At 45.2% G+C, this 13,947-nt stretch overlaps 1 protein-coding gene across 1 annotated transcript in view; it reads right to left on the bottom strand.

Annotated features, from left to right (window-relative positions):
* Positions 1-13,947, bottom strand: part of ablim3 (actin binding LIM protein family, member 3) — a 276,638-nt gene that overhangs the window by 48,741 nt on the left and 213,950 nt on the right. The window contains exon 11 of the mRNA XM_078231125.1: positions 12,245-12,274. Within this exon, the coding sequence (XP_078087251.1) occupies positions 12,245-12,274 (30 nt within the window). The remainder of the gene's footprint in view (positions 1-12,244; positions 12,275-13,947) is intronic.

Raw genomic sequence — 13,947 nt, 5'->3', positions numbered from 1 at the left:
TAAAGTGTCACCAAGCAAAGGTGAGAAGACTCTGCACAGGAAGAGGGAGAGAACCGAAGGAAAAGTGAACTTTTAGAGACCTTCCAGTCGTCACATTAGCAGAGGTTCTTGTCAGGGTGACCTATCCACTCACTCAACCAAGGATTATTACACAGAAGGAAATAAAACTTGGAAATATTTACTTTGCAGAGGAAAAAAATACAGTAAATCACTGACTACATAATACTGCCAGTAAAAGAGGTACATAGATTGTATCTAATCTGTGAATTAGGTAATGAATAGATATTGCCAGACTGGAAAAACACAGCTATGATGAAAGACTGGGCAGGCTGAGGTTGTTCTCCTTGGAACAGAGGAGGCTGAGAGGACATTTGATTTTGATGTATAAAATGTGAAGGGCCTGGTCGAGTGGATGGAAACGATGCGCAGAACGGTGGCACAATGGTTCGCACTTCTGCCTCACAGTGCCAAGACTTGGGTTCGATTCCTGGCTCAGGTCACTGTCTGTGTGGAGTTTGCACGCCCTCCCCTTGTTTGCGTGAGTTTCCTCCGGGTTCTCCGGTTTCCGTCCACAGTCCAAAGATGTGCAGGTTAGTTGGATTGGCCACACTAAATTGCTCCTTAGTGTCGGGAACTAGTTGGGTAAGTGCATGGGGATGGGGCCTGGGTGGGATTGTGGCCAGTGCAGACTTGATGGGCCGAATGGCCTCCTTCCGCACTGTAAGATTCTCTGATTCTATGATCTATTTACTTCAACAGAGAGGCCAGTGACGCAGAAACAAAGATTGGTAGAAGGACTAGAGGGAGATGAGGAAAGAAATGTTTACCCAGAGTATTGCAGGGGTCTGGAACTCACTGCCTGAAAGGGTGGTAGAGGCAGAAACCTTCAACTCATTTAAAAGATGTGCACCTGAAGTGCCATAACCTTTACCGCTACAGACCAAACGCTGGGAAATGGCATTAGGCTGGGTGGCTGGTTTTCGGGTCGCTGCACACACAATGGGCCAAGTGGCCTTTTTCCGTGCCATAAACTTTCTATTACTCTATTATTCAATGAGGTAAACCAATTCTTGACTTGTCATCTAATACTCTAAAAGAATATTAATTTTGGCCTTTTGTAAATATGTATTACTTACTGTTAGGTCAGAGAGATCAATACAGTATTTAATATACTCTACCACAAAGAGCAGGTATCTTAGTCATTATGTGACATATCTAAAATTCTCATTTAATTAAATAGAATTGGCACTCACTTCAGATATACCTTACCGACAAATATTTGCAGGATTGATTGTATTGCTACTTTGATTGCAAATGAAAAGGCAAACATATTTACTCATAAAACAAAAGTGGTGGTAAACTTTTCTTATGTATTATAGTGTAAAAGTTTCATAGTTAAGTAACAATAGTAAGTACAAATATATAAGTTGTTTAGAGGGAGAGTCCATGAGACCATAGGATCAGAAATAGCCCATTCGGCCCATTCAACCTGCTCCAGCATTCAATGAGATCACGACTCATCTGTTATGATAATCCTCAACTCCACTTCCCCAACTTATCCCCAGAACCTTTGATTCCCTTACTGATTCCCTTACAGGGCAGCATAGTGGCACAGTGGTTAGCACTGCTGCCTCACAGTGCCAGGGACCCGGGTTCAATTCTAGCCTTGAGTCACTGTCTTTGTGGAGTTTGCACGTTTGTGTGGGTTTCCTTCAGGTGCTCTAGTTTCCTCCCATTCGCCAAAGATGTGCGAGTTAGGTTGATTGGCCATGCTAAATTTGCCCTCACTGTCAGGGGGACTAGCTCGGGATTATGGAATAGGGCCTGGGTGGGACTGTGGTCGGTGCAGACTCGATGGGCCAAATGGCCTCCTTCTGCACTGTATGGTTCTATGATTCAAAATCTGTCACAGCCTTGAACATATTTAATGACCCAGCCTCTACAGCCCTCTGCAGTAAAGAATGCTACAGATTCACTACCCACTAAGAGAAGAAATTCCTCCTTATCTCTGGCTTAAATAGGCGACCCCTTACACTGTGATTATGCCCTCTGGTCCTGGACTCTCCCACAAGGGGAAATAACCTCTTAGCATCTACCCTGTCAAACCTCCTGAGAATCGTATATGTCTCAATAAGGTCACCTCTCATTCTTCTAAACTCCAATGAGTACAGACCCAACTACTCACCCTCTCTTCATAAGAAAATTCCTCCATACCTGAGATCAACCTAGTGAACTTTCTCTGATCTGCCTTCAATGTCAGTACATCTTTCAAAGAACAAAGAAAATTACAGCACAGGAACAGGCCCTTCGGCCCTCCAAGCCTGCACCGACCATGCTGCCCGACTTAACTAAAACCCCCTACCCTTCCAGGGACTATATCCCTCTATTCCCATCTCATTCATGTACTTGTCAAGGCGCCCCTTAAAAGTCACTGCCGTATCCGCTTCCACTACCTCCCCCGGCAACGTGTTCCAGGCACCCACTACTATCTGTGTAAAAAATCTGCCTCGTACATTTCTTTTAAAACTTGCCCCTTGCACCTTAAATCTGTGCCTCTGAGTAATTGACTCTTCCACCCTGGGAAAAAGTTTCTGACTATCCACTCTGTCCATGCCTCTCATAATCTTGTAGACTTCTATCAGGTCTCCCCTCAATCTCCGTCATTCCAGTGAGAACAAACCAAGTTTCTCCAACCTCTCCTCATAGCTAATGCTCTCCATACCAGGCAACATCCTGGTAAATCTTTTCTGTACCCACTCCAAAGCCTCCACATCCTTCTGGTAGTGTGGCGACCAGAATTGAACACTATATTCCAAGTGCGGCCTAACTAAAGTCCTATAAAGCTGCAACATGACTTGCCAATTTTTAAACTCAATACCCCGGCCGATGAAGGCAAGCATGCCGTATGCCTTCTTGACTACCTTCTCCACCTGCATTGCCACTTTCAGTGACCTGTGTACCTGTACACCCAGATCACTTTGCCTATCAATACTCTTACGGGTTCTGCCATTTACTGTGTATTTCCTATCTGTATTAGATCTTCCAAAATGCATTACCTCACATTTGTCCGGATTAAACTCCATCTGCCATCTCTCCGCCCAAGTTTCCAACTGATCTATATCCTGCTGTATCCTCTGATGGTCCTCATCGCTATCCACAAATCCACCAACCTTTGTGTCATCCGCAAACTTACGAGTCAATCCAGTTACATTTTCCTCCAAATCATTTATATATATTACAAACAGCAAAGGTCCCAGCACTGATCCCTGAGGAACACCACTTGTCACAGCTCTCCATTCAGAAACGCACCCTTTCACTGCTACCCTCTGTCTTCTTTGACTGAGCCAGTTTTGTATCCACCTTGCCAGCTCATCTCTGATCCCATGCGACTTCACCTTCTGCACCAGTCTGCCATGAGGGACCTTGTCAAAGGCCTTACTGAAGTCCATGTAGACAACATCCACTGCCCGACCCTCATCAATCAGCTTCGTCACTTCCTCGAAAAACCCGATCAAGTTCGTGAGACACGACCTCCCCTTCACAAAACCATGTTGCCTCTCACTAATACGTCCACTTATTTCCAAGTGGGGATAAATCCTGTCTCGAAGAATCCTCTCCAATAATTTCCCTACCACTGATGTAAGGCTCACCGGCCTGTAATTACCTTCTTAAACAAAGGAACAACATTGGTTATTCTCCAATCCTCTGGGACCCCCCCTGTAGAATTCCCACTCACCTGAAGAAGGAGCTTAAGGCTCCTAAAGCTTGTGGCTTTTGCCACCAAATAAACCTGTTGGACTTTAACCTGGTGTTGTTAAACTTCTTACTGTGTTTACCCCAGTCCAATGCCAGCATCTCCACATCATGACCTCCCCTGTAGCCAGTGAGGATACAAAGATTTCTCTCAAGGCCCCAGCAATTTCCTCCCTTGCCTCTCTCAGTATTCTGGGGTATATCCCATCAGGCCCTGGAGACTTGTCTACCTTAATGTTTCTCAAGAATCCCAATACCTCCCCCTTTTTGATCTCAACATGACTCAAACTATCTACACATCCTTTCCCAGACTCATCATCCACCAAGTCCTTCTCTTTGGTGAATACTGACGCAAAGTACTCATTTAATACCTTGCCCATTTCCTCTGGCTCCACACATAGATTCCCTCCCTTGTCCTTGAGTGGGCCAACCCTCTCCCTAGCTACCCTCTTGCTCTTTATATATGTATAAAAAGCCTTGGGATTTTCCTTAATCCTGCTTGCCAATGCTTTTTCATGATCCCTTTTAACCCTTCTTACTCCTTGCTTCAGTTTCTTTCTACTTTCCTTGTATTCCAAACTTGCTTCGTGTGTTCCCAGCCTCCTAGCTTTGACAAATGCTTCCTTTTTCTCTTTGACTAGGCTCACAATATCTCTCGTTATCCAAGGTTCCCAAAACTTGCCATATTTATCCTTCATCCTTTTGGGAATGTGCCAGTCCTGAATCCCTATCAACTTACACTTGAAAGTCTCCCACATGTCAGATGTTGATTTGTCCTCAAACATCTGCCCCCAATCTACATTCTTCAGTTCATGTCTAATATTGTTGTAATTAGCCTTCCCCCAATTTAGCACCTTAACTTGAGGACTACACTTATCTTTATCCATCAGTATCTTAAAGCTTACTGAATTGTGGTCACTGTTCCCGAACTGCTCCCCTACTGAAACATCAACCACCTGGCCGGGCTCATTCCCCAATACCAGGTCCAGTATGGCCCCTTCCCTAGTTGGACTATCTACATACTGTTTCAGGAAGACCTCCTGGATGCTGCCATGGGGCGGCACGGTAGCACAGTGGTTAGCACTGCTGCTTCACAGCTCCAGGGTCCCGGGTTCGATTCCCGGCTCGGGTCACTGTCTGTGTGGAGTTTGCACATTCTCCTCGTGTCTGCGTGGGTTTCCTCCGGGTGCTCCGGTTTCCTCCCACAGTCCAAAGATGTGCGGGTTAGGTTGATTGGCCAGGTTTAAAATTGCCCCTTAGACTCCTGGGATTCGTAGGTTAGAGGGATTAGCGGGTAAATATGTGGGGGTAGGGCCTGGGTGGGATTGGGTCGGTGCAGACTCGATGGGCCGAATGGCCTCCTTCTGCACTGTAGGGTTTCTATGAATTTCTTCTATGAATGCTCCTTACAAACTCTGCCCATCCATGCCCCTAGCACTAAGTGAGTCCCAGTCAATATAGGGGAAATTTAAATCTCCCACCACAACAACCCTGTTACTTTTACACCTTGCCAAAATCTGCCTACATATCTGTTCCTCAATCTCCCACTGGCAGTTGGGTGGCCTCTAGTAAACTCCCAACATTGTGACTACACCTTTCCTATTCCTGAGCTCTACCCATATTGCCTCACTGTATGAGTTCTCCGAGGTGTCCTCCCAAAGTACAGTTGTGATATTCTCCTTAACCAGTAGTGCAACTCCCCCCACCCCTTTTACATCCCCCTCTATCCCGCCTGAAACATCTGTATCCTGGAATGTTAAGCTGCCAATCCTGTCCTTCCCTTGACCAAATCTCTGTAATGGCAACAACATCATAGTTCCTAGCACTAATCCAAGCTCTAAGTTCATCTGCCTTACCTGTTACACTTCTCACATTGAGACACATGCACTTCAGTCCACCTGACCCTCTCTGATTAGCAATCCCACCCTACCTGCTGTTTCTCTGAGTCTTACTGGCCCTACTCCTGGTTCCCCTTCAGCTAATTCACCTTTGCTTTGGTTCCCACCCCCCTGCCAAACTAGTTTAAATCCTCCCGTGTGACACTAGCAAACCTCCCGGCCAGAATATTTGTGCCCCTCCAGTTTAGATGCAACCCATCCTTCTTGTACAGGCCCCATCTACCCCGGAAGGGACCCCAATGGTCCAGATATCTGAAACCCTCCCTCCTACACCAGCTTTTATCCACATGTTGAGCTGCACTATCTTCCTGTTCCTAGCCTCACTAGCACGTGGCACAGGGAGTAATCCTGAGATTACAACCATAGAAGTCCTGCTTTTTCCTTAGATAAGGGGACTGGAACTGTTCACAGGGGAGTGGGCTGAAGACAAGAGTGAATAAATACTCGTGTAAATGTTGGAAATATAGGGGGCAATTCTCTCATCGCAACCCGCAACTTTTCTGGTGGGTCGGGCTGGGAGATGCACGTCGTCGGCCTTTTTCCGGGATTTGCACTTGCACCGAGAACGCATGCGCATCTCCCAGAGCCGGAGAACGGTCGGAGTCCAGACCACGCTGGGAACCGGCGGGAAGACAGGGAAGTCATTTGAATCTTTTTTAACGTAGTTTAAATATGTTTAGCATTTCATTATTGGGAACTTGCCGGTCCCGAGTTAGTCTCCCACCCCACCAGGAGTACTTCATTCCAGCGGGGTTTACAGTAGCTCCCCATGTTTGAGGAACAAGTGAGAGACCCCGCCGGAATGAAGGGGGAGCAATTGGGGCCCCCCAGGGGATCGGGCACTGGGCATGGACACCCTGGCAGTGCAAGCCTGCGCCCCCTGGCACTGCCCAAGGAGCAAAAAGCCCATCAGGCATCAGGCAGTGCCAAAGGGGTGGGGCCTATTGTGTGTGGGGCCTGGGGCAATCAGTGGGGGTGGGAGTCCCGCTGGCACTCTGCATGGGGATTGGTCTGGGCTGGAGGGAAGCCAGCGATGGGGCTGGAGGGGGGGGGGGGGGGGGGGGGCGGTGGGGATGTGGGGGGGGGGAGGTGGTCTGCTGGGGGGGGGGGTTCTGACCCTGGGGGGGTGGTCAGCCAGGGGGGTTCTGCTGGGGTGAGGGGGCTGGGGGGTTCGTCACTGCTGGGTGCTGGACATCGGGTCAGGGGCTGGCCCAGGAATTGTTGTGAGGCCACGATTGGGCCAGGCTGGGGCGGGGGGGGGGGGGGGGGGTGGAGTTAATGGGAGGGGGGACTGGAGGGGCAGCACTGCAGGGGGGTCCCGGGCTGGCCCACGATTGAGCTGGCCAGCAAACTGGGAGACTGACAGATCGGGGCCACTGTGCATGCGCAGAGTTCCGGAACTGTCAAACTCTGGTGCGAATAGGTCCCGCTCCCCCTCCCTGTGCTTTTAATGAGATTCACGATTGTGACTTCTGCATTGCACAGAGTGGGGAGATTTGGGTCTGAAGTTGAACTGAGAAAACAGTTGTGATCTGGACCAGCTTTTCCACCAATTCAGCACGTTTGGGAGAATCGTCCCCATGGTTGCAGCCCGAGAGTGCCTCAATTCATTTTGTTAACATAAGAGGACATCTGTTTATTGAACAAGCTCTTGAAAGGCATCGGAAACCTGTCTCATGATATATGACGTAATATTTCATGCTGAGTGACACACAGATTTCCCTGGGTGATGAGTCACAGCGGGAATCCACAGCTGCTGTCGTTTTGCTGCTTAGAGTTTATGTGATTCCAGGCTAAACACTCATCATCATTGGGAAAATCATTGAAAAGCCGACAGGTGTTGGCATGATTTCTGGACTATTAAGCTAATTCTCCATCTGAAACACTGCACCCAAAGCGGAGTGCATGGTGGCAATTAGTATCCGGTTCAATTCATTTGTGAAACAGAATCATCATTTCAAATGCATCTAATTCTATAATTATATGGCATTCAGTAAATTCTGTTTGAATCCTAAACAACTTTAGAGGATGCTTCAGCTGAAAAACCTTTCTTGACAAGTATGAAGCTACGGGCGGTATGGTGGCATGATGGTTAGCACTGCTGCCTCACAGCACCAGGTTCAATTCCAGCCTTGGGTGACTGTCTGTGTGGAGTTTGCATGTTCTCTGTCTGCATGGGTTTCCTCCAGTTTTTTCCCACATTCCAAAGATGCACGGTTAGGTTAATTAGCCATGCTAAATTGCTGCTTAATGTCAGAGGGACTAGCAGGGTAAATAAGTCGGGTTACACGGATAGGGCCTGGGTGGGAATGTGGTCAGTGCAGACTCGATGGGCCAAATGGTCTCCTTCTGCACTGGAGGGATTCTATCTTTAGTTCCTTAATAGATTGGAGAAAAAATGGAATTGCTAATCGTTGAATGCTGTTTTGACAGCACATGCGTACTCTTTGTACACTAGTTAATATAATTACTGACTGAAATGTTTCATGGAAACCAAGCTCTCAAGACCTGATACACATTTTAAAGATCTTGTTGTTGTTTTTGCTCCAACTCGGCATTAATTCAGTGAAAGCTGTCTCTTGGTGGAAAGTATTTGGCACAACGCAGACATTTTACAAAACCCACTGCCAACAAATTAAGAGTTCCCCAAAGTACCAGCACCTGCTGCACAATGAAAACAGATCCCTAATTCAACCAAACCTATTGCTTGCACACAGATTCAGCATGAGCGAAAGCCTTGAAACACATTCTGGACTGATGTAAATTTTGACATCCTTGATTTAAAATTAAGTGCTTTGAGATACATTAGCAAAGTGATGAATTCATTATTTTACTGAGTGGATACAAAGCAGTCTCTGAATGTTGTGGGAAAAGTTTGCATAAAGGCATGTATCAGAGGAACTTATGTCAGAGCATGGAATAGATCAATTGTTGGATATGCTATCAGTCATTTCATTCTTTGGAATCCACTCATTGTGAGTATCTACCTGTTCTGGGACTGTCCAATATAGAAAGCATTCTTTCTGGTGGTATCATAGCTTGGTATGGCTCCTGCTCTGCCCAAGACCGCAAGAAACTACAAAAGGTCATGATGTAGCCCAATCCATCACGCAAACCAGCTTCCCATCCGTTGGCTCTGTCTGCACGTCCCGCTGCCTCGGAAAAGCAGCCAGTATTATTAAGGACTCCACGCACCCTGGACATTCTCTCTTCCCCCATCTTTCATCGGGATAAAGATACAAAAGTCTGAGGTCACATACCAACTGACTCAAGAACAGCTTCTTCCCTGCTGCCATCAGGCTTTTGAATGGATCTACCTTACATTAAGTTGATCTTCCTCTACACCAGTGGTTCCCAAACTTTTTTCACTGGGCCACACCTTCGGAATAAAAATTTGCTCGTGCCACACCAAATTTTTTATTGAATAAGAAATACATTTAAAAACAAAAAAAACTTAACTCCTAGCAGTGCTTGATTCATAACATAAAACACAACTACTTTATAATATGATCATGGGACATCCAGAAAATATAAAACAATGCTTGTTTAAACCATGTTTAAATGTTTCTTTGATTGTCCTTGAATCTTCCCGCCACACTTGCCATCCTCTCTCGCTGCACCAGTGTGGCACGCCGCACCCTTTGGGAACCACTGCTCTACACTCTAGCTATGACTGTAACACTACATTCTGCACTCTTTTGTTTCCTTCTCTATGAATGGTATGCTTTGTCAGTGTAGCGTGCAAAAAACAATACTTTTCACTGTATACTAACACATGTGACAATGATAAATCAAATCAAAATCAATGTGCCAGTTCTGCTACTTGAGGGTAAAGAAATGCCTCCAGGCGCCAATGTTGTGGTGCGATAGGGAGACTCCTATGAGATTTTGGATTCAGTCTCAAAATGTGTATGACATCCAGGTGCCTGTAATCACTGGTCAAGCCTCTCAACAACTGGAAAAAAGTGGTGTGTTTGTGCAAGTATGGATCTACAACTGACATGACCCCGTTTCCATATTGAAAAGTCTCACGCCTACTTTACTGGGTGTCCAATTAAGGATTGAAGATTGAATCAGGAAAGCAAATGGGTGTACCATATTTAAGACAAGTAACAGGAAGCAAGTAATTGAAAATATAAACATACAAGCATACAAACTGAGAACAAGAGGAGGCCATTTGGCCCCTTCGGCTTGCTCCTCTAATCAGTAAGTTCATGGCTGATCTGATGGTGGCCTCAATTCCATTTTTCTTCCTCCCTGTACTCTTTGGCTCTCTGGTCAATCAAGAATCTATCCAATTCAGCCTTAAAAATATTAAATTACTCTGTCTCCAGGACTCTCTGGAGAAAAGAATTCCACCATCAAATTCCATGATTCTCCGAGAGAATCATAAGACTATAAGACATCGGGGCAGAAGTATACCATTCGGCCCATTGTGTCTGTTCTGCCGTTCAATAAGATTGTGGCTGATCTGATATAATCCTTAACTCCACTTTCCGGCTTTACCCCATAACCCTTGATTCCCTTACTGATTAAAAATCTGTGTATCTTAGCCTTGAACATCCCAAATAATCCAGCCCCTACAGCTCTCTGCAGTAAAGAATTCCACAGATTCACTCCCCTCTGAGTGAAGAAATTCCTCCTCATCTCTGTTTTAAATGGGCAACCCAATATTCTGAGATTATGTCCTCTGGTCCTAGACTCTCCCACAAGAGGAAACATCTTCTCAGCATCTACCCTGTTAAGCCCCCTCAAATCTCTCCTCATCTCCATCTTAAATGGGAGATCCTTTATTTTCCCATAAGGGAAGCATCCTTTTTGTATCCAGCCTGTCAAGTCCTCTCAGAATCTTATATGCTTTAATGAGATTGCCTCTTACTCTTCTGAACTTCAGTGGGTACAAACATATGAATTAGGAGCAGGCGTAAGGCCATTTGTCACTCGAGCCCGCTCCACCATTTAATAATATAGACTGGAATTCTCTAGCCATTCGCGCTGGCAGGATTGTCCAGTCCCGCCGGCTTGGGGTGACATCAATGGGAATTCCCACTGACAGTGGCGGGACCAGAGCATCCCGCTGCTAACAAACAACATGCCACCTCCTGCTGGTGGGAAACATAAGGCTGGAGGCCGGAGAATCTCTCTCATAATGGTTGATGTGATAATGGCCTCAACTCCACATGCCCATCTACCTACGATAACCTTTCACCACATCAAATTACCGTGGAAGCTGAAATCTGAAATAAAAATAGAAAATGCTGGAAAATCTCAGCAGGCCGGACAGCATCTGTAGAGAGAGAATAGAGCCAAGTATTTAGCATCATCCAGACTTAAAACGTTGGCTCCATTCTCGCTCCACAGATACTGTCAGACTGCTGAGATTTTCCAGCATTTTCTGTTTTTATCCTTCCCCAGTTACTTTTGTATGCAATTCCCCTCACAATAAACAATAACATTCTGTTAGCTTTCCGAATTATTTGCTGTACCTTCATACCAGGCTTTTGTGATTCATGCACTAGGTCCCTTTGTATCTTCAAGCTCTGCAATCTCTCACCATTCAAATAATATGTTTCTTACTCATTCTTCCTGCCAGAATGGGCAATTTCACATTTTCCCACATAATGCTCCATTTTCCGGATCTTTGACCACTCACTTAACCTATCTATATCGTTTTGTAGCCTCCTTATGACCTCTTCACAACTTACTTTCCTACTATCTTTGTGTCATCTGCAAATTTAGCAACCAGACTTTTTGTAACTTCATCCAAGTCATTTATATAAATTGTAAAAAAGCTGAGGTCCCAGCAATGATCCCTGTGGCACACCACTTCTTACATCTTGGCAACCAAAAAAATGGCCCATTTATGTCTACTCTCTGTTTCCTGCTAGCCAGGTAATCTTCTATCCGCATCAATATGTTACCCCCTACAACATGACTTTTTATTTTCTGCAATAACCTTTGATGTGGCATCTTATCAAATATCTTCTGGAAATCTAGGTACAGTCCATGAGATAATATAACAACCATCCGTTCGAACCCTCCAGTGTCTTTGTGAACTCTATCAATGTTTTGACATAATCCAGATTTTTAGGAGCTGGGCAGGAAGTAGGTTTTGGTCTGAAGAAAGCAGAACACTCAGTCCTAATATGAAATGGATAATCTGAAGCATAGGTTGCCCCTTTGCTCATGAATGTTTTCTGCAGAATTCAGGCATAAATAACTTGCTAAGAATTTACTGACATCATCATCCATCTAGCGGAAAAATTAGAATAACATTGACCCAGCCCCAACACCGCAATCAGCAAACTGCCCAAAATACATTGGGGGGAACTCTCCGGCTGTTCACGTCGGTGGGATTCTCCAGTCCCGCCGGCAGCGCACCCCCTCCTGCAGGTTTTATGGCGATGAGGGGTGATGTCAATCGGAAATCCCATTGACAGTGGCGGGACCAGCGAATCCCGCTGTCAGTCAACAGCGTTCACCTCCTGCTACCAAGAAACATGCAGCTGGGAGGCCAAAGAATTCCTCCCATTGTTTCTTATTAAAGATCTACTGTGGAACAAAGGTACAATAAAGAAAATGATTGGAATTACCTGTGAGTATGGTGACAGCATCCCAAGTGACTACAACAAAACAATAATAAAAGATGGCATTTAGTACAAAAGCATGTCAAGAATATTGGACACATTAATTAAGGACAGATTGCATAACAGATTGTGAGGTGATGGATTACTGAGTTCTTTTCCCCCATTACAATAGTCAACCTCTATTAAGTACATCATTCATTTTTATATGATTTATTTACTTATCGTGAGTTCATGGATAAACCCTCTTTCGTATACTAGTTTGAGTATGCAGGATGTCATAGCTAGATACTGGCCGGAATTCTCCAGCTGTTCGTGTCCCGCCGCTGCTGTCAGCGAGGACGGAGAATTTGACGCTCAGCCAAATCTCCATGCGCTGCAGTGGGACTGGAGAATCTCAGCTTTGGCCGAGGTCGGAGAACCCAGCCCATTATTTTTAACTTGCTGTGGCTCAGTGGATTTTTCAAGTAATAGACATCACGCATCAAGTACTGCAAAATCAGGTGGAATTTAAATCTCGGGAGAGAATCATCTCAATGGGTTGAGGAATGCCTTCTCAGCTGAAGACCAATTGAGACCCTTGAGTGTCCAACTGTCTGTAGTCTATGGAAGGCCTCTCCTGGTGGCAAGGACTTCCTCCACAGAAACACCCCTTCCTGTTCTCTTCACTGATTCCCACCTTAGTGGGGCCCTGCTCACCCTGCTCCCACTCACTTGGGTTTCAGGGCAGCATCCATAATGCTGCTCTGGGCAGGGTGCAGACCCAGCAGTGACCACTGCTCGTAGTGGTGCCGCTGGGACTGAAGAACTGCTGGACCTCTGATTGGGATCATCCTTTAACCTCCCTTAACAGACAAGAGCCTCTCACTGGGCAGTTGATCTCCTGATAGACACAGAATTAGGCTGCAGCTCCTGGAAATGGCCAAGGTGGTGTGATCCCTAACTCTCTGGTCTGCTGTCGGGGCCACCGATGCCCGCATTAAGTTCAGCCAAAGGTGTTTAATCGTGGAAGAAATTGAATGAATGGCAGTAAATTGATAAAACTATTTAATTATCAGGAGTAAATGGAATAGATACAAGTTAAAAATGACCACTCACTTTGGAAATGTTTACAGGGCTTCACTTTAAATGACTTGACTGTACTCCTTGTACTAAGTGTAATTAATAATGTTGGACTAAAATACTTATTTTCCACTGACCCTATTTTACCAAGTAAATAAGGAATTAAAAAGGTTGAGAAAGATCCTCAGAGCTTTTCCTGTTCCACAGTCGTAACTGCGGTGCAGACAGAGTTTCCAGTGAGGTTACGATGGTAGCTCCAAGGGATGTCCCAAGTATCTTCTTTCAAGAACCTCATGCAATTTGAACTGATAAAGTGTTTTAACTTGAATAAAATTTCTTCTCATGCCCCTGTTTCTTTCCAATCTATACAAGTCATTACATGCAAATAATAGATATACTTAAGGAAAATAAGATCAGTTAAAAAAACTGTTAACTGTGCATATTCAAAATATGCACTTCATAAGTTTTATGAAATGTAATTATCAGATTTGTGACATAGTTTCAAATCTAACAGAACGTCATTCAATATTAATTCTTCAAAATAATGTAATTGCTGCTGATATGCAAATTCAGGCAGACAAGTCTTCTTTTTCGGATGTAAGAAGACACTTTAGCCAGAGGTGCTGTAGAATACAGTGAGTTATAAGAAG

The sequence above is a fragment of the Mustelus asterias genome, chromosome 16 (genome assembly GCF_964213995.1).
Source record: "Mustelus asterias chromosome 16, sMusAst1.hap1.1, whole genome shotgun sequence".
Taxonomy (NCBI): domain Eukaryota; kingdom Metazoa; phylum Chordata; class Chondrichthyes; order Carcharhiniformes; family Triakidae; genus Mustelus; species Mustelus asterias.
Note: the sequence above shows the minus strand (reverse complement) of the source record. Positions and strands in the feature narration are given on the sequence as shown.